The 19,226-nt window shown below is 41.6% G+C and overlaps 2 protein-coding genes across 2 annotated transcripts in view; both read left to right on the forward strand.

Moving 5' to 3' along the window:
- Positions 1-780: 780 nt before the first annotated feature.
- lrig2 (leucine-rich repeats and immunoglobulin-like domains 2) lies at positions 781-14,806 on the forward strand. The gene is made up of 18 exons (XM_084542283.1): positions 781-1,404; positions 1,936-2,010; positions 2,490-2,624; positions 3,044-3,187; positions 3,374-3,517; positions 3,801-3,944; positions 4,239-4,382; positions 5,477-5,557; positions 5,892-5,963; positions 6,177-6,245; positions 7,347-7,510; positions 7,875-8,186; positions 8,383-8,664; positions 9,241-9,681; positions 9,831-9,983; positions 10,561-10,701; positions 10,857-11,126; positions 11,792-14,806. The coding sequence occupies exons 1-18, from the start codon at positions 1,217-1,219 to the stop codon at positions 12,013-12,015; spliced, it is 3,183 nt and encodes a 1,060-aa protein (XP_084398409.1). The 5' UTR covers positions 781-1,216; the 3' UTR covers positions 12,016-14,806.
- Positions 14,807-17,713: 2,907 nt separating this feature from the next.
- The window catches only part of magi3b (membrane associated guanylate kinase, WW and PDZ domain containing 3b), a 118,462-nt gene continuing 116,949 nt past the window's right edge, over positions 17,714-19,226 (forward strand). Inside the window, exon 1 of the mRNA XM_084542999.1 lies at positions 17,714-19,078. Coding sequence (XP_084399125.1) covers positions 18,772-19,078 — 307 coding nt within the window. The 5' untranslated portion in view covers positions 17,714-18,771. The remainder of the gene's footprint in view (positions 19,079-19,226) is intronic.

Genomic DNA, 19,226 nt, shown 5'->3' on the forward strand with positions numbered 1-19,226 from the left:
TGATATGACTCCTCTCACCCTTGAACTATGGACCTCGGTCTTGTGGTTGTAATATCAAACAGATAAAGCGGGATCAAAATACATATTCTGGTCATTATAGAGCAGGGTTTTGTTAATGATTCTCTTAAGCTTCACTGGCTGAGGCTTCACTGGCTGAAGCTTAAGAGAATTGGGCGATGCATTCTTTCTTTTTTCTTAATATATATATATACTCCTTAGTTTATTTTACTTTTAGGTAATTCTACTTTTTTGTAGTTTTGAAATTAGTTGTATAAATACAGTTTACATTACTGTTACTTCCCATGGCCCTTAACAGGAACAAGCGGTTACAGAAGATGAATGAATGAATGAATGAATGAATTATTGTTACTTCTTACTATTCATGCTAGGTAGAAATTTTAGAAACAAGAACAAGAAAATTCAAATGTGTACAACTATACACACTGCACTGTCTATGACCTATGTTTTAAACTGTCAAAATGCAATTTAAAAAGCTTAAGATGCATTTCAAATAGGACATTTACACCAGTGACTACAATGTGAAATTCTATTTTATCCTACACAGCAGTTTTGAAATCAAACTTTTCCTGTGCACAGTACAGGCTATACCACAAAAACATATTGGACGGTGATCCAATCAAATTGCACCAAACGTTTGACAAGCATAAGCATTGGCCAATAGAATCACTGTAAACTTGCTGGGAAGGGGCGGGGTCAGCGGTATCCCGTGTCATCAACTCACGGAGCTTTGTTGTTCTTTCGGGACAGAGAGACGGAAAATTGTATCTTAAATTCTTGGTAAATAGTCAGAATGAAGTGGAGATAACCCTTCATTTGATTTGATATAACCAGAAACTAATGACGAGTGGTATTAGGTTGATCTCATCTGGTGAAAAGAGGCGTATTTGTGGTACCAAATCAGCTCAACAGTAAGCTAGCTAGCTACTCCGGGAGGGTGTCCTGATTGGAGCGGAAGGAATTCCAGGCATTGCGAAGAAAGGGAGAAATCTCTGCTGGGATGCCTCACGCAAGTTGGAAAAAACTCTGTTTAACGATTCCACCTGGAATCACGACGCTATAAAACCGGAGTATGTTTTCATTAGACTGATATCAAATTGCGGGAATAATTAGGTGGTTTTGTAACTCTTAAGTTAGCCTGTCAGTTTTAGCCAGCTAGCTAGCCACGTAGCTACCTCTCAGTAGGAAGACATTTAAAATGGCGGAAGGTTGGCCCATTCCTTCGGCTCTTGTCTTCATGCTACTGAGTTTGAGTGCCTGGGCCAGTGAGCCGTGTCCTGCTGCCTGCTCGTGTTCAAAGGGACAGGATGAGGTTCATATTCTTGACTGCAACAGGAGGAGGCTATCGAAGGCTCCCCTGGACCTACCAGACGGGATAACCCAAGTGTAAGTACACGACTGGACAGACAAAAATGTGTTGGAAGTTACCAGAGACCTGTACTGAATCCCCTGCACTGATTTGTTGAACCATAACATAACAAGACACAGATGCATACAACCCACTTGACCCTTTGTTTATTATATTATACCCTGAAAAAAAATCTTTATGATTTAGTTTAGTTTAAGCATTGGTTATTTATTGTTTATTTGTATTATATGGACAACCCTGGAAAATGTCTATAATCACATCCAAACTTAAACAGAAACTGTTTGCAGTTTACATTTACTAGTTACACCTATTACAGGCTCCAGTATGACATATGGATAATCATAACTTCAGCACAAATGTTCCAACTAAATTATATTATAAACATTATGATGGGAGTGTTTGTTGTTTACAGTATATTAGTTTTAGCCCTGAGTGCACAATAATCAAGCAATTAAATTGAAGAATTTAGTCATGGTGATCTTGATACTTTTGCAAAGTTTCAGTCGTTTTTAAGTATGATACTGATCTTGCGTCGAATTCTGTTGCAGCACCATGAATCATAATGAGTTCACCGTTATTCCCTTCCTTGGAGATGTCTCATCAAACATCACCTCTCTTTCATTGTAAGTACAAAATCCTCTTCAGGCATTCTTGTCTCCCCCGTCTCTAGTCAACTACATATGTAAAATAACTGACTGATCACTTTAAATTCTGATAAAAACAAGTACCTATGTTGATTATATAAATCAGAGCACATGTCATTTGGCTCTTCCAAGGATGTTATTTTAAATAAAGGATGTATGTCGTGTAAAGTTCAGATGTCATATATATATATATATATATATATATATATATATTTTTTTTATTTGGGAAGAATTGAAATTTCCCAGATTTTGATCTTTTCCTACATTTCGTATACACAAGTACAGACCAAACCATTTGTTAGGTACCATTAGTGATGTTCTTTTGTTACTCGACATTGTGCACTGCACCAGATGTGTGTCTTCCCACGTCGTTGTGAGTTTTGAGTATACCACAGAGGTCTTATTGAAAACATAATCATAATGAACACTAATATCTGACTATTTTTGACATAATTCAGAGTGCACAATCGGATCTCCGAGCTGTCGATGCATCATCTACAACCATATGTTGCCCTGGAGACACTGGACCTTACATCCAATTCCATCTCTGAGCTCAAAGTTGGATCCTTCCCCTCCATGCAGCTGAAATATTTGTAAGCAACCACTGTTTACTTAAATGAACTGTATTTAAATTAGTTACCATCGTGGAAGGTAATAATTGGGTAAGCTGATAATATACAAGAACAGAAACCACATGAGTACAAACATAATGTCATGATAAAAATACACTCATGCTAATGTTACATGCTGGTTTTCCTGTATAACAGTAAATAAGGTGAACTGGCACTGTTATCCATCAGTATGATGGTGTGTATGGCTATTTTATATTAGAGCAAAGCAGTACTATACACTGCAAGATATTTCAAGTATGTTCAAGTCATAGCACTATTTTTATGTAGACTAATTAGTCCTGTGGTGCCTCCTTCTGTGAATATGCCCTGTGTGATTACAGGACAAATATTATTCTGCCTCCTTATTTTGACTCTAATGTTTCTTCTTTTCAATCACATAGGAATTTGAGTAACAACAAGATCAGTGTCCTCGAGCCTGGCTGCTTTGAAAACATCTCCAGCTCCTTGCTGGTGCTGAGGTTGAACAGGAACAGGCTGGTTGTGCTGCCATCTAAAGTCTTCAAACTTCCACAGCTTCAGTTCCTGTAAGTATCATAAAATATGTTATTATATGTTATAACAATATTATATGTTAAAAAGTGGAGTGGTCTTTAAATTTAAGACAAAGCGTTATATAAGTTTACAATATATCCAAATAGCATTATTCCAGGGGCTTTGTTGCGGGTGTTTTTTTTTTTTTTGTATAAAATCACCGTCTGTTGTCTTTGTAGTGAAATGAAGCGCAACAAGATCAAGATAGTGGACAGCCTGACATTCAAAGGGATGGATTCACTGAAGTCACTGAAGATGCAGAGGAATGGCATCACAAAGCTCATGGATGGAGCCTTTTTTGGGCTGAACAACATCGAAGAACTGTGAGTACATTGTTGTAGATTCTGCTTTCATCAGCATTTGTGAAAGACAACAAAGCAAAAACGTATATAATAGCCTAACACGGGCTGTTAATGCACAGAAGACAAAAAACCATGAAAAACTCATTACCTATTTTCCCAAAACAATCTTCGTCATCCGTCATACAATTAGTGGGCTGTTTTTATTTAGTATTGTCTTTAATGGCTTTGTTATTATGACAAATCTGCTACATAATTACATTTATTTTTGTTAACGTCATTTTATTTCTTCCCATCTTTGTCTCAGAGAGCTGGAACACAACAACCTGACTGAGGTTAACAAAGGTTGGCTGTATGGCCTGCGCATGCTGCGTATACTGCGGGTCAGCCAGAATGCCGTCGGCATCATCCGACCAGACGCCTGGGAGTTTTGCCAAAAGCTGGAGGAACTGTGAGTGTGTTTGTTTCATAGCTAATATCACTGTGTAGCTAAGAGACCCCATTTTCTTTCAGTATCCCAAGGCTCTGAAACTAATTTTGTCTGCTCAGAGGAGTTACTGTTATCTTGCTGTAATGTGGGTGTCTGAAGCTAGTTCAGTAATATTGAGCCTCTGATGGATTTATTATATACGTTTTCATTTTTATGAAAATCCTCAAATTTTTAAAAAGATCGTCTGTACAACAGCAGTGTTAAATAAAGAAAATGCCTGAGCTGATGTTTTTTTTCCTGTTTGTGGTTTTGCAGAGATTTGTCCTACAATCACCTGACTAGACTTGAGGAGACAGCCTTCGTAGGATTAGGTCTCTTGGAGAGCCTGAACCTAGGAGAAAACTCCATCAGCCATTTGGGAGAGGGAGTGTTCAGTGGCCTGGCAAGTCTGCGCATCCTGTAAGTGCCTCAAATAAGATCTGTCTGAAATATGTGTTGCCCGTTTGATCTAAGAAGTCTAATGAAGCTCACGATACAAAATATAACCAAGTCTTGGCTTGTTCTTGGCTCTCTGCATACTCATGAAGGCTGCTGACTACAGCAGGTCTGTGTTTCATTATTCATGCACGTTCTAGTTCTGTCTTGAGTATGTTTTATGAGTAGTCAGTAAAGAAAACTGTAGAGATTCCCAGTATTTTAATTCTGCATACTTATAAACTTTCTCTGTGCATATCCTGCTTGTCATTAGTCATCTGCATAGATTAAGCCCCTCACTGTGTGTTTTCCATAGATTGCTGATCTCTCAGTTTTGTGTTGTATGTCCTGCAGTTCATTGTTGGTTGAATTCAATGTGATGAAATGTGAAAATTCACAAGGGTCTTATGTATGTTGACAGCTTGGAGTGGTGCTTTAATTATTACCGTGTATTTAAAATTCCATCCATGTGGAATAATGTATTGCGTGAGAGGGCGAACCGGACTCAACACACACTTTTAAAATTCAGTGTGGCAGAATATCAGCCTAATTAAGCAAGTGAGTCTTCTTCATCAAACATTTATCTGCGAGGTACAAAGTGTTGAGGGAAGTTGTGAGCTCGTTATTTGCTGCACTGTTGCGTTTAAGTCACTGAGCTGCAACGAGAAAAGGGTCGCCTTTGGCATGCTGACCATCCCAGGAGTTTTCACGTAAGAGGGGAATCGGAGAGTGCCGAACTTCTTTCAGAGGTGGCCAGGCATGAGGAGAGGGAAACAATAAAAGCCCCTGACCCATCCTGTACTCGCACGCCTCTCTGGGTTTCCACCGGACCCATGAACTGTCTCTGTGCTAAACAGAGCCAATTATTTCCCCTCATCAGAACAGCAGGGGCAGCGAACTGTGACACAGTGTGGAAGGATATTGTCTCCAATTGTTTGTCTCCTAACTAAGAGTCACTGCAACTGGCAACGACAGTGGAGATAATGTTCCCAGTCTGTGGCCATGGCAGGGAAAGCCTTTAGATGTTCAGTCTGCATGGAGTGTGCACAATATCTAATAAAATTCTCTTTGATTTTCAGAGATATCCGCAATAATGAAATCTCCTGGGCCATTGAAGACTCCATTGGTGTTTTTGATGGAATGAAGAAGCTGAACACACTGTGAGGACACCTCCTTTTGTACAAATATGAATGTTAATATATTGTATGCAGGGTTGCAAAATCCTCACATTTACCCAAATATAACCAGCCCATCTTTAGTTATGTGCTGTGTACTATATTTTCAGTGAAGCTTTTTAATTGAATGCGCTGTAGAGCTGTTTCTACAAGTTCCATTTATCTGTTCAATTATTCCTCAGGCTTGTTGTAGCTTGCATTAAAAGGCTGGTTAGATGTTTTAATTCATCCTCTTTATAAGCCGCTGAGAATAAAATATGAGCCAGGAACAGGTTTTGTGGCTGTTACTGTTTTGCATGAAAATATTTTTATTTTCCAGGATCCTGCAGCGGAACAAAATCAAATCAATCACTAAGAAAGCGTTCGAGGGCCTGGAGGAGCTGGAGCACCTGTGAGTAAAGCCACCACACGATCCTCTCTCTCTCTCCAAGCGGTCATATTTGAATCTCTCTAGGATTTGCTGTTACTGTAAAATGATTAAAGATAGAAGAGGGTTTTATTACCACTGTGCTGTTGGTGTTGACTTATGCTTGTGAAATGGGATGCCATTTTGCTAAAATCACATCATAGGTGTGTCTTAATCATATTTCTGTCCCCTCTGTAGGGACCTCAGCAAGAATGGCATCATGTCGATACACCCTGAGGCGTTGTCCCATATGAAGCTCAAAGTATTGTGAGTAGACACTATGCACGTGTGGAAGCCAGCTTTTCTTTGTGTTGTTTAGTGTCTACTCAAAGTATTGTGAGGAGACACTAAATTAATCTCACAGCTCTCATAAGCACGTGTGGAAGCCAGCTTTTCTTTGTGTTGTTTGTTATTTTTCAAGAAAAAATTGCAATTAAGGGCCACGATTTGCATTTTAAATTGGCATCACATAGTTGTAACATGTAAGAAGTTGTTGTAACTTGAAGTTTGTTGCCCCCATTTTGGTGATAATGTTGAAAATACTAAAGCCAGCTAGCTTTTGAGCTGCAGCAGCATCCAGAGATAGGAGAGTCTGTTAAGAAAGGCAGTGGAAATGTTAAGTCTGTTGCTTTTTGAGGTTGTGATCAGCCCATCCTAAGAGGCACTCTCAGGCAGTGGCTGACTAAATGCCCCAGCTGCTTTCAAACTCAGAAAATGTACCATGACAGTAGTCATATCCTCTTGTTAGTAATTAGTCTGCTGCCTTAATAGAATATAACACATTTGCTTGGCAAGTGGATAAAGTGGCTTTCCTTGATAACTTAGCTAGAAGAACACAGTGGCAACGCCCTTGTAATTGAAAGTGTATTTTAAGACAAACTGTATTAAAACACAGTTCTGGAGGCAGCTTTTCCATCTTTGGTTGCCATGGCCCGACTGACTCTGAAATGTCTTGATATAGATTTATATTTCAGTGTTTACCGGTATAATATAGCTGTACTGGAATGGTACACCATATATTGCTGCGTCCTGTTGGTCAGTTATTTAAGCAGTGCTGGACTTCCTGTTATTTTGGCAGATCCCTGTAAATCTGAATAGATGGTTACAACAAGTTTTAAACCATTCAGTTAAATTGAACACTCATTTCAAGCCAATACAAGCAAGTGTGCTTTTCTTAAAGGTTAAATAATATATCCCTTCTGAAATGTTCACAGATGAGTTCTTGAAATCCCAAATTAATTTTCATTTGCTCAGTGGCTTAACCTCATCCTTTTATATTCGTTTGATGATTTCCATTAAAAAAAAAAAAAAAAAAAAAAAAAATCCGTGACTCATCTGATGCTTTGTGAATTACCTTTCTGTTCTCAGTGTCCTGAACACGAGCAGCCTGCTGTGTGACTGTCACATGCAGTGGCTGGGTCCCTGGTTGACAGACAGCCATTTCCAGCAGACTGTCTCTGCTGTCTGTGCCCATCCTGCCAGTTTGCTGGGTCGCAATGTGCAGTCCATCAACCCGGAAGAATTTGTTTGTGGTCAGTCTCAGAAAAAAATTTACTTGATGTAAACCAGTTAAAATGTTTGTGTGTTTTGAAGCTATTGACATTTACAGTGGATTATTACACTACACATTTTACAATAACTTCACATTATTTTGCTTTAGTCTTGTTTAAGTCAGGAGAGCAGGGATAAAGCTTGTCTTCCTGAATGAACGTTGACTGAGCTACATAAACTAGAAATATGTAAACAGTTTCAAAAGACAATCTGGAACAGCTTGGTGTATTATCACCATATTTGTTTTTCACAAACTACTATCTTACATTTGAGTCAAGATCTGCTGGAGAAATGCGAACCTCCCTAATTTGGAGTTTTGCGCCGTCTGTTTTTGCTCCCGCACAGATGATTTCCCCAAGCCTCACATCACAGCTCATCCAGAGACGTCCGTGGCACTGCGGGGGAACAATGTGACACTGAGCTGCATTGCGTCCAGCAGCAGCGATTCACCAATGACCACGGCGTGGCGGAAGGACGGGGAAGTGCTGTACGATGCAGAAGTGCAAAACTATGCCCGTTATCAGGAGGGAGAGCTGATCTATACCACCGTGCTTCACCTCCTCAATGTCAACTTCACTGATGAGGGACGTTACCAGTGTGTGGTTTCCAATCACTTTGGCTCCAACTACTCTAACAGGGCTAAGATTACTGTCAATGGTGAGGATATCTCCCCTTTTTGTAAAGAGTGTTTTTTAGTAATATTTTGTTGTTACTGTACCGTTCTTATTCAGAATAGTTAACTCGACTTCCAAAAAAATATAAAGGAGCAGAAACCAAAGATTTATGTGCAGCTGATGTCACATATGTCTCTGCTAATATGTCCCACCTGGACGTTGTGCCCTCGATTTTTCAGAGCTGCCTTCCTTTCTTAAGACTCCCATGGATCTGACAATCCGGACTGGGACCATGGCCAGGCTGGAGTGTGCTGCTGATGGCCATCCATCACCCCAGATTGCTTGGCAGAAGGATGGAGGCACCGACTTTCCAGCTGCCCGGGAGCGCAGGATGCACGTGATGCCCGACGATGACATTTTTTTCATTGCTAACGTGAAGACAGAAGACATGGGAGTATACAGCTGCACGGCTCAAAATGCAGCTGGCAGCCTGTCAGCAAACGCTACTCTGACTGTCCTAGGTGAGTCAGCCACTCGATTAGTAAAGAGTATTAGATTCTGTTACTGATTTATTTATTTATTTATCTTTTATCTGCCATTAGGTCATTTCAGTTGAGTCACTTGGCGGACATTGCTGAAATTGACCCATTATTTGTCTGTCATGCATTACAAGCTCTTGTTTGTATTGCTTGCCTCCTTTATCGTTTTAGATAATGCTAATATAAAACCAAACCTTGGTCTTTAAAACGTCTGTCTAGAGAGATATTTTCTCTATCTTTGTTAACGAATGCGCATTAACCAGCCACACCTGAGAAGACTGAATAAAGGGCCTTGTTGAAGAAGCCTAAAAGGATCGCTTTTCAGCTGCCGAGTCTCACCATGTCTGACCTGTTGTCTTTTTGTCTTTTTTTTGAATTAAATAATCCTTAGTTTTTCTGGCTCCGTCACGTGTCTCCACTTTATCTCGCGCCTCTCGAGCCAGGTCGTAACAGCGCGTTTGAAACACAGAATGAACTATTTAGTGACGACAATGATATGAATCGCAATAAATCATCCCTATTAAATAAAAAAATCCATAAATTCATCTTCTTTTCCAGAAACTCCGTCCTTCATGCGCCCGCTGGAAGACAGAACAGTGGCCCGCGGTGAAACTGCTGTGCTTCAGTGTATAGCTGGAGGCAGCCCGGCTCCACGTCTCAACTGGACCAAAGACGACGGGCCCCTGGTTCTGACGGAGCGCCACTTCTTTGCTGCAGCAAACCAACTGCTTATCATAGTTGATGCGGGTCCAGCTGATGCTGGGAAGTACACCTGCATCATGTCTAACACTCTGGGTACAGAGCGTGGCCACATCTACCTCAGCGTCTCACCGTCACCAAACTGTGACACTGGCACAGGGTATGACCAAGACGGATGGACCACTGTGGGCATCGTCGTGATTGTGGTGGTGTGCTGTGTGGTTGGAACATCGCTTGTCTGGGTCATTGTCATCTATCACATGCGCAGGAAAAGTGAGGACTACAGTATAACCAACACAGGTTAGTAGTTTGTCGTATAAATAAAGTGCCCTATATAAAGCTTTATCCTGTCAAGATTGCTGTTCAGAAACTGTGAAATGTGTCTATGTTTTCCCTTTTGTGAGGATAAGACACAAAACATCACATCTCAAAATATGTCTCTTCTACAGATGAGATGAACTTGCCAGCAGATATCCCCAGCTACCTGTCCTCTCAGGGTACTTTGTCAGAGCCTCAGGAAGGCTACAGTAACTCTGAGGCTGGCAGCCACCAGCAGCTCATGCCTCCTCTCTCCAATGGATACGTCCATAAGGGCACAGATGGTGGGTAACTTCCCTCTGAGATATCATAAATTCTACCGTGTTTTACCCTGTAACACAAACCTTTTCTTGTCAGCACCTCAGATAAGGTCATGTTTACATATATAAGAATTACATCTTTCTTGCACTGGCAAGGTAATCCCATAAGAATTGCACAAACAGTATATGATACACTGAAAACATTAGTGCCTCCTGCTGCTGCTAACCTAATTAGAGGTATTTGAAAAATTCAATAATGTGAATAATGGTTCCACATCCAGTGCTTGTTAGTTGTAATCTCATGACTGGAGGTATGTCAACATTGTGATCAAACAGAGCGTGTGATGTTGACATCACAAGGATTACAAGACTACGGGAAATGAAACATACAAAGATTTGTTGTCAGCTCTTCTAGCTTCTGTTTGAGTCGCTGCTGACACGACAAGATCAAATCTGAAACGTCTTTGAACAAAATGTAGCGTCTCAGATGTGTTTTCTTTGTTTTTGGATTGGGGCACTCCCAAGCCCTGTTTCCTCTTTTGTGTTTGGGATCAGATCCCTGCTGAACTAAGACAGTGACTAATTAGCATGTTTGTCCCAGGGGTGTGTTATGGAGACACGGGCAGTGAGGTGGAAACTGAAGGGAATGGCATGCTGCACTGCAGGGTTGGCTCTCTGTTCACTGGCCGTAGCAGCTTCAACCCTGGGGAGCCTCGTGAGGGACCAGCTGGCACCTCCACAGGTGAGTGTCACTGACACTGAAAGACAAAAGATGAGATGACTGTGTGCTCTAGAAACCCTTGCACACCCCACGCCTAAAATAGTCTTGAAAACCAACAAAGCATACCTAAGTCTGAAAAGCTGTCTTAAGCAAATACATATTCTTCTTTTTGTGAGGTGGTGCAGGTTCGTTGGTCATCTGCTCCGACTGCTATGACAACGCCAACATCTACTCTCGTACACGGGATTACTGCCCTTACGCCTATCTGGGGGAGGACGATCCACTGGACAAGACTCTACCGGGCCTGAAGGAGAGCCTCCATGAGCATGGCCATCACGAGGACACTGCACTGGGAAGCCTCATCAGCAACCAGGACCCTTCAGACTTTCTCACCTCACATGATAAAAGGCTGAGCAGCCACACTCCCCCAGAGCACTACACTAATGGTGAGACTTTAAAACTGAAATTCTAAATTTACCTTTTAAAGATGTTGAAATCCTTAGCTAAGGTGCTAACTATTGTGTCCATCACACTGAGGTGCAGCGTGTTGAATCTTCAACCTTCAGAAGCTACTTAGACATTCTGTTGAGTTCTGTAATCATCTTCCTCCTCATCATCACCACTTGAATTGCTCTTAGCTTACCTTTATATCCAGTATAAACTCTGAGGTCATTAACACATCTACTCTGCTGATGAGAGATGTGATGAGAGATTTTCCAGGAACTGGTAAAGCCACAAGGCTCCATTTATTGGAGTTACTGATCTTCCAGAGGTTTTCTGTTTAGATAAAGGCCTGGTGCGATGGTTATCAGAGTACTCCCAAGTCTTCAGCGAACATACTCATGTTGTCAGAGAGAAAGTAAGATGCATACAAGTCAACATGATGAAAAATAAACTAGAAATTTGTGACGTATATGAGATTAATCAGTAACCAAAACATATATGGTTTCAGGAATCTGCAATCTTCAAATTACTTTTGAATAAAAGTAATATATTGAAATTCAACTTACAAAGATATAACCGTGAAAAGCCACAAAGTCATATTTAAAACAGAACCATGAAGTGAGCTAATGTGTAAATATCTAACTACTGTCTTTTGCTGTACTTGCAGATTCCCTTAGCAGGTCTTTCTGGAGAGAAGGGGAAAATTCATCCTCTAAACCACAACCAGGAGCGTCACAGCTCCCAGTGACAGTACACAGAACACATCGCCTGACTTCCGCTGCCGACAGGGCAGTGGAGCAGAGTGAAGCGGAGGTGGACTTTTTGTCTAGTCAGGACCACAGAAGTGCCTCTAATAGAACTAACCCTCAGGAGCATCCAGCCCCTACATAGATCTTTAAACTGTGGCTACGTTCTGCCTCTGACTCTTCGTTGCTGCACCCTCTCCTCCAACCCCACCTTCACCCACTACCTCCAAAGAGACTCCTCACATTCTGCCAAAGATGCTCTCTTGTATGTTTACATTCCCCTTTCACTCAAGAGGACACGCTGACATATTCTCCACTGTGGAAAGACTGCTGCGCCAGAATGGTTGAATGGTCCCATGCTTATAGTGACCCCCACGTCTGCAGGGCCCCTTTTTTCCACATCCTTCGTTCTTATTTGAGTAAACTATGAATGTATGCTTTGAAGAGCCATGTCAGATGCTATCTTGAGAGAATACAAGACATGATTGAATCTTCAAGTTCTCCGTTCTGTCCCTGCTGCAGTGGGACTGAAATAATGTGCCAGTGGACGTCACACTGGCAGCTTTGTCTCATCATTCCTGGTACGGACGCCTGTTGGAGTAGCCTACATGACTGAAGAAATCACTACGCACCTCTTAGCAAGTGGGGAAAAAGAGGACAGGTGTAAGTTCCCTGACCAGCAGTTTTTGGTTGATAATATTAAAAAACAAACAAAAAAAAAAACAAAAAACTTAAAAGCATACCTCCCACATTCCCACGGCCATCCTGACTTACTATGCTGCGGTATATTAATATGCAAATCCCAGAGACAGTGACACCAAAATGTGGTGTATATTACGAATATATAAGAATATATCCTATATTATCTTTATCTGTTTTTGTCCTGTATCAAACACAGTTGTTCATTCTATAATTTTATGTCTTCATAAGCAGTTTTGGGGGAGAAAACTTATTTTTTATTTTTTTTGCACGTGAGACAATCACTGTTTTGCTGTTTATTTTCTAATGGTTGTCTAGTGGATGGCCTTTAATAAGAATTCTCAGTAGCCTTAATCAGGTGACAAAATTGTTTATATACAGTATGCACTGATTTGTTTTCCCTTTTATCCTGTGTTACAGGCACTTAATTTAAACTTTAATATGCAGTGTGCATCTTGTTTTGCATCGAGAGGATTTAGCTTTACAAGCTTTATATCTTAAAAAGTTCATGATCCGTATACAAATATTGATTAAGCCTAGGTTTCACTTGGAACTGTGAAATTGAGAATGTATTGTATTATTTTATACATGTATGTATGTGTACATAACACTAGTTATCTATTAAATTCCATGTGCTACTAGTGCATTTGCAGAGAGGATTGAGACATAAGCTGCAGTAACTTTAAAAAGCTTCTTCATTTTAAGCCTCCGTTGTCCCAGAATGATCCACACAGTTTTCTATATTGATTTTCTTGAAAACTTGGGGTTTATTCTCCTTGAATCTGAGAGACGGTAATCAAGCATCCGCCGGCTTCAGCACACTGCACTGTTTCTAAATGTCAGCTATGACATTGCTTTGAGGTTTGAAAGTGAAAACGCCTCTCACGCAACAGAACGTGGCTGTGTTTCAACGGGTTTGATCTAATGAGATGTCCTTAAAAATCCTTTTGATTGTTGCACTTCAGAGTTGCTCAGATGTGATTGGCTTTGTTTTATATTGGAAAATGATCCTTGCTGTCAGTGTGTTAGACAGACTTACCTAAAATGAATGCAGACAAATACATCAGTCTGTAACTGCAACGTATTCCTACCTTTATGAGGTTTTAGGGAGGTGCTGATTCAACTGTATGATCATTTTGGAGGATGTGGTTACATCTATTATTTTATGTCAAAATGGGTTGATACACGACATGGTACTCTCCCTTCCTCCTCAATAGAGATCATGCATTTGAATCTGCTCCGGTTCAATAAAAACGGAACATTAAATCCCTCTTCTACGGTGTATTACAGATCTGTTGTAATAAACTGCATTAGTTTTAGCTCTGTGTACCTTATGAATTGTTAGCTGAGTATATGTCATTGTCATTATTTCGTGGCTATGATGTCCTTAAACAGATTGCCTTCCATATTTAAAAGTTTATTTTTGTTACTGTCGATTATCATTACTGCTGCATTCTGCTCTTCTATTGCTGACCAAGAAATGATTTGACATGTTGTGGTACAGAGTGTTCAAGGGTACCGAGTTCAGCGACAGAAAAAAATCAATAAGGCTGAAAAGTTAATCTACACTGCAAATGTGTGTTGATGGAGCCTGCTGCTCCGTTTTTCCGTGTAATATCACAAACATGGCCAAAATGAGTTTCTTCATTGTGAGTTATTACTCATTGCATGTTGTTCACGCACTGTTTTTCATTTCTTAAAAAGCATTTTTTGCCTTTTCATTACTTAATCAGCACATTCCATGCCCCTGCACCTTTTCATTTAGCATCAACTATAAAGGATATCGTTTTCCAAGCCATGACTTAGCCTAAGCCTGACTTTCTGCCTTTTGACAGACTCCTCATTTTAGTGGAAGCAGGTTCCAAAGTCAATTTCATGCCCCTCTTGAGCGATACAGAAATTTAAAGTCAGTCTAATGGAGCTAAATGTCCGGAGAGGTGTACATCGACTCAGTGTTCAGTATATAATTATTATTTTTTTTTTACCAACACAACCAACTTAATGTGCATTTGTTTTGTTTTATTCCCTGAAACGTCCTTTATGACTTCATACCAAAGTTTAGCAGTAACTGCTCTAGCAAAACTCCAATGCTGCTTTTTTCGTTGTTGTATTGTTGAAGTTTTTCTTTTTTATTTTGGTCCTCGTTTACCTGTACATTCTGTAAAGCATGTCTAAAGATTTTTTTAAATTTTTTTTTTTTTTTACATAGCCATTACTCAAACATTAAACATGAATTCTCATGATTGGCTTAGAATCTTTAATGTATGCCTCAGCACTTTAAGTAGAAATAATTTTATTTTATTGATTTAGGTGGGAAGTATGACATTCAGATTGTTAAGTTTATATAATCAATAGTCTGCATGACAACTCACAACTTATGAAATGTAACAGAAAGGCAGGAAATTGTCTTGTTTTAAGTGGGAACAATTTAATTATTCAAAATACACTGATAAGACATCGGGGGTGACTGTGGCTCAGGAGGTGGAGCGGGTTGTCCAGAGGGTTAGCGGTTCGACCCCGGAATGTGCCACATGTCCAAGTGTCCTTGAGCAAGACACTGAACCCCCAGTTGCTCCCAGTTCATGGCACTGATATGTGCTTGTGTGAGCGACTGGGCAGATGCGTCTGTGACTGTAAAGCGCTTTGAGTACCAATAGCCGACAACTGGCGGCCAAGGCTCATTGAAGAGGTTAATGCTGGTTCTGACAGAAAGGTGTCAGAATACACAGTGCATTATTGTTTGTTGCGTATTGGGCAACATAGCTGCAGACCAGTCAGGGTGCCCGTGTTGACCCCTGTCCACCACTGAAAGCACCAACAATGGTCACGTGAGCATCACAACTGGACCACTGAACAAAGGAAGTAAGTGTCCAGGTCTGATGAATCCCATTTTCTTTTACACCACATGGGTGGCTGGGTGTGTGTGTGTTGCTTACCTGGGGAACGCATGGCACCAGGATGCACTATGGGAAGAAGGCAAGCCGGCAGAGGCAGTGTGATGCTGGGAAACCTTGGGTCCTGCCATCCGTGTGGATGGTACTTTGATACGTAGCTCCTACGTAAGCATTGTTGCAGACTATGTTCACCCTTTCTTGGAAACAGTATTCCCTGATGGCTGTGGTGGCCTCTTTATGCAGGATAATGCACACTGCCATGAAGCAAAAATGTTTTAGGACTGGTTTGAGGAGCACAACAATGAGTTTGAGGTGTTGACTTGACCTCCAAATTCCCCAGATCTCAATCCTATCCAGTTGGATGTGCTGGACAAACAAGTCCGATCTATGGAGGACCCACCTCACAACTTACAGGGCTTAAAGGATCTGCTGCTGACAGCTTGGTGCTAGATACCACAGCACACCTTCAGGGGTCTGGTGGAGTCCGTGGCTCAATGGTTAAGGGATGTTCTGGCATCAAAAGGGAGACCAACACAATATTAGCGTCGGTGTGGTTTATTATAACCACATAGTTTCATGTGTTGACTGTAGGAGTGCTGCAAGAAAAAAGAGTGTACTCCCTCGCAGGATTTGATTTGGGTTGCATATAATTATAGCGCAGCGGTCTTAACAGCGACATGATTTCTGGGCACACCACGGAACGATTTTAAAGGCCAAGCCATCTGTAATCTGGATTTAGTCATGTCAAGCCAGCACAAAGCTAGCTAATATGGGCCTTAAAAATCTGCTAGTCCATCATCAGTGTTGACATTAAGGAAAAAAAAAGGCCTCATTTTAAAATCCCTCCTCCATGAATCCAGTGGAATCCCAGGAAGCACTGGATGCGAGCTGAATTTGACAGTTTTAAAGCGTTCACCTTCTCTGCTGCACTCCCTGGTTCCCATCAAAGTCATGCTAGCATTGTTAATCATCCTCTACAAGGCGATGAATTATTCAGCACAGTGTCCGGGGTGGCAACTCTGTATTTAAACACAGCCTCCTAATGGATCACATCCAGAGAACCAAAGCAACTGCAGCTTCACAAGTACTGCAGAAGGCATGTTCGCAGCTTCCAGTTATGAATTGAATGAGCCCTACCGGCATCGCACCGACACATGACTGTTATGAGTCAACGTGTTTGAATTGTCAAAACCCATCGCTCTCCGTCTCAGAGGTTTTGGCAAAAGCAAACTCTGCATAATTTATAACAGGCCGTGAGGGCTCGAACATCCGTAAGCTCAGCTGGAACACCACATCAGTTTTTATCATCAAGATCTGACCATGAAAGCAACATTTAAAGTCAAAAGAGGCGCCATGTCTCACACACAGACTGAGACCAGCGCACTTATGTTAATATAAATTTATGGGCTCAAGCTAAACCTGCTCTCCGAGGGCAAGGAATGTGCAGGGTTTGCATGTAGGTGGGAATGCAGTTTCCCGCTGTGAAAGGTCAGTTTTACAACACCAGAACAACGTGCATATGATAACACTTTTAAGGACTTTTATACACATTTTAATGCACATACAGGTAAAAAAAACCCTGCACAAGCTTAAAATGTATTCATATTAATGAGACCTTTGTCAGTACTTCCAGTCCGCATGTAACAAAAAGGCACAGACATTCAGACTTCTCAGTGCGTGGAGGAAAAATGATGGATGGATTTAAAACTATTACATTCAAGAAAAAAAATTCATTCATTCATTCATCTTCTGAACCCGCTTATTCCTGTTAAGGGTCGCGGGGGTCTGCTGGAGCCTATCCCAGCTGTCATCGGGGGAGAGGTGGGGTACACCCTGGACAGGTCCAAGAAAAATAAATATTTTATGAAATAATTTTACATAATGAAAACAGTTAAAGCTACTGCCAGAAGACTACAAACTGTAATGGAATGTTAAATCCCCGTGCAGACTTTTCTGAGGGTAATGAAGTCGGTGCTTGTCAGTAATTTTCAAGAACCTGCTTAATTTATGCACACTACTATGAAGACTACTGCTGCTCCTGCAGTTGAAGTAGTTAAAAAAACAAACAAAAAAAACAACAACAACAAAGCTGTAAAATCATCACCCTATTGATAATGCATGGATAAATGGGTAAATGGATAAATGCAGCCGGCTGCAGTCGAGCGTGACGGTGTGAATTCACTGTGTACAAGTGGGAATTAAAGACCGCGGGGAGGCACGAACCGGTGCAGCAAATATTTTGAAGTGCAGTGATTACACCAGTAGGTGGCGCTGTAGACAGTAATTAGAGACGCTCATTTCCCTCCCCCCAAAATACCTCTCTTTACAAATGTTGTCTTAATTAGGTGTAATTTGTTTTGCACGCCTTGATACAAGGATTACACGCTCGGTGTATTTATAGCCAGTCTTATGTGTTACACTTATTTAATACGCCTAAGACGAGTTAAAAAAAAAATACTCATAAACATTGGCGTAATTTATTCTAGACAGAGTGTGACAATAAGTCACAATGTTGAAATGACATATTATATATACATATCGTGTATATTTTAATACCGTGACACACCGGAGGATGGAGCCAGCAGGAGCGTCTAGAAAACTCTGCTGTTGCCGAGCGTAAAAAGGGGCGTTTCGGCGCTTGGCAACATCTCTCTTGGCGGTGCCAGGTGTGTTCAAACCTGTAGCAGACAAACGCTAGCAGATGTCTCTCAACTCTGTCATCATGGGCTGGATCTCAACTGCACAAACCGCCCACCGGTGAAGGCTGCCGCCCGTCTGTTTGGAGCCTGCTCACAGGTATGAGGGATTTCTCATTGACGCACTACATTTCGGCGACGGACTCTCCACAAATCAGCCGCAGAGCGAGTAAAATATTCTGTGTTTACGTACTGTTTTGACTACTTGGCGTCGGCAGGCTGCTCCGCAGACGAAGCGCGGCTCGGATACGGTTCCGGAGAAGCGATGAAGAGCGTGAAACCCTGACTGTCTGCTTTCTTTTTTTTTTTTAAAACCATCTCGCCGCTATCAACTCTCTCCTGTTTTACGCACAAGGAGCGCTTGGAATTATTGCAGCCGAGGCAGCTGTGAGCACACCGGAGCACAAACCCGTGGGGTGACAAACCTCGGCGGTAGGTTCCCGGGAGAAAATCAGCCTCATAAATGTCAGGAAGATGAAATCCCCAGCAGGTCGGGAGAGTAACTCAGGAGGGTTTATTAGGCCGCGTCACCTTGCGCTCGTTTAACAGCAGCAAACCGAGGCGACTCCTTCCAGTCAAGAGTGTGAGTTATTCGAAAAGAAGGGGGCAACCATGTCCAGAACACTGAAGAAGAAGAAACACTGGTCCAGTAAAGTAGTGGAGTGTGCCGTGTCATGGGGGAACCTGGGGGACTTTGGCTCCGTGGTGGAGGTCCTGGGAGGAGCAGAGGTGGGGCAGTTCCCTTACCTGGGTCAGATGAAACTGGACGTGCTGGTTTGTCACGTCGGGAAGCTCCCCTACTACGGGGACGTTCTGCTGGAGGTGAACGGGACGCCCGTCAGTGGACTTACAAACCGTGACACTCTGGCTGTCATACGCCACTTTCGGGAGCCGATTCGCTTGAAGACCGTCAAACCGGGTGCGTAACCATGCTCTCTGTTCTCGCCTCTACTGCTGCCATGTCACCTGATCCCTGTTTGTATGATGAGATTTTTGGTATGTGGCATCCACTAAGTATGACAGTCGTTATCATTACACACTTGCATACAATGTGGGTCTCAGCAGAG

The sequence above is a fragment of the Chelon labrosus genome, assembly GCF_963514085.1.
Source record: "Chelon labrosus genome assembly, chromosome: 4".
NCBI lineage: Eukaryota > Metazoa > Chordata > Actinopteri > Mugiliformes > Mugilidae > Chelon > Chelon labrosus.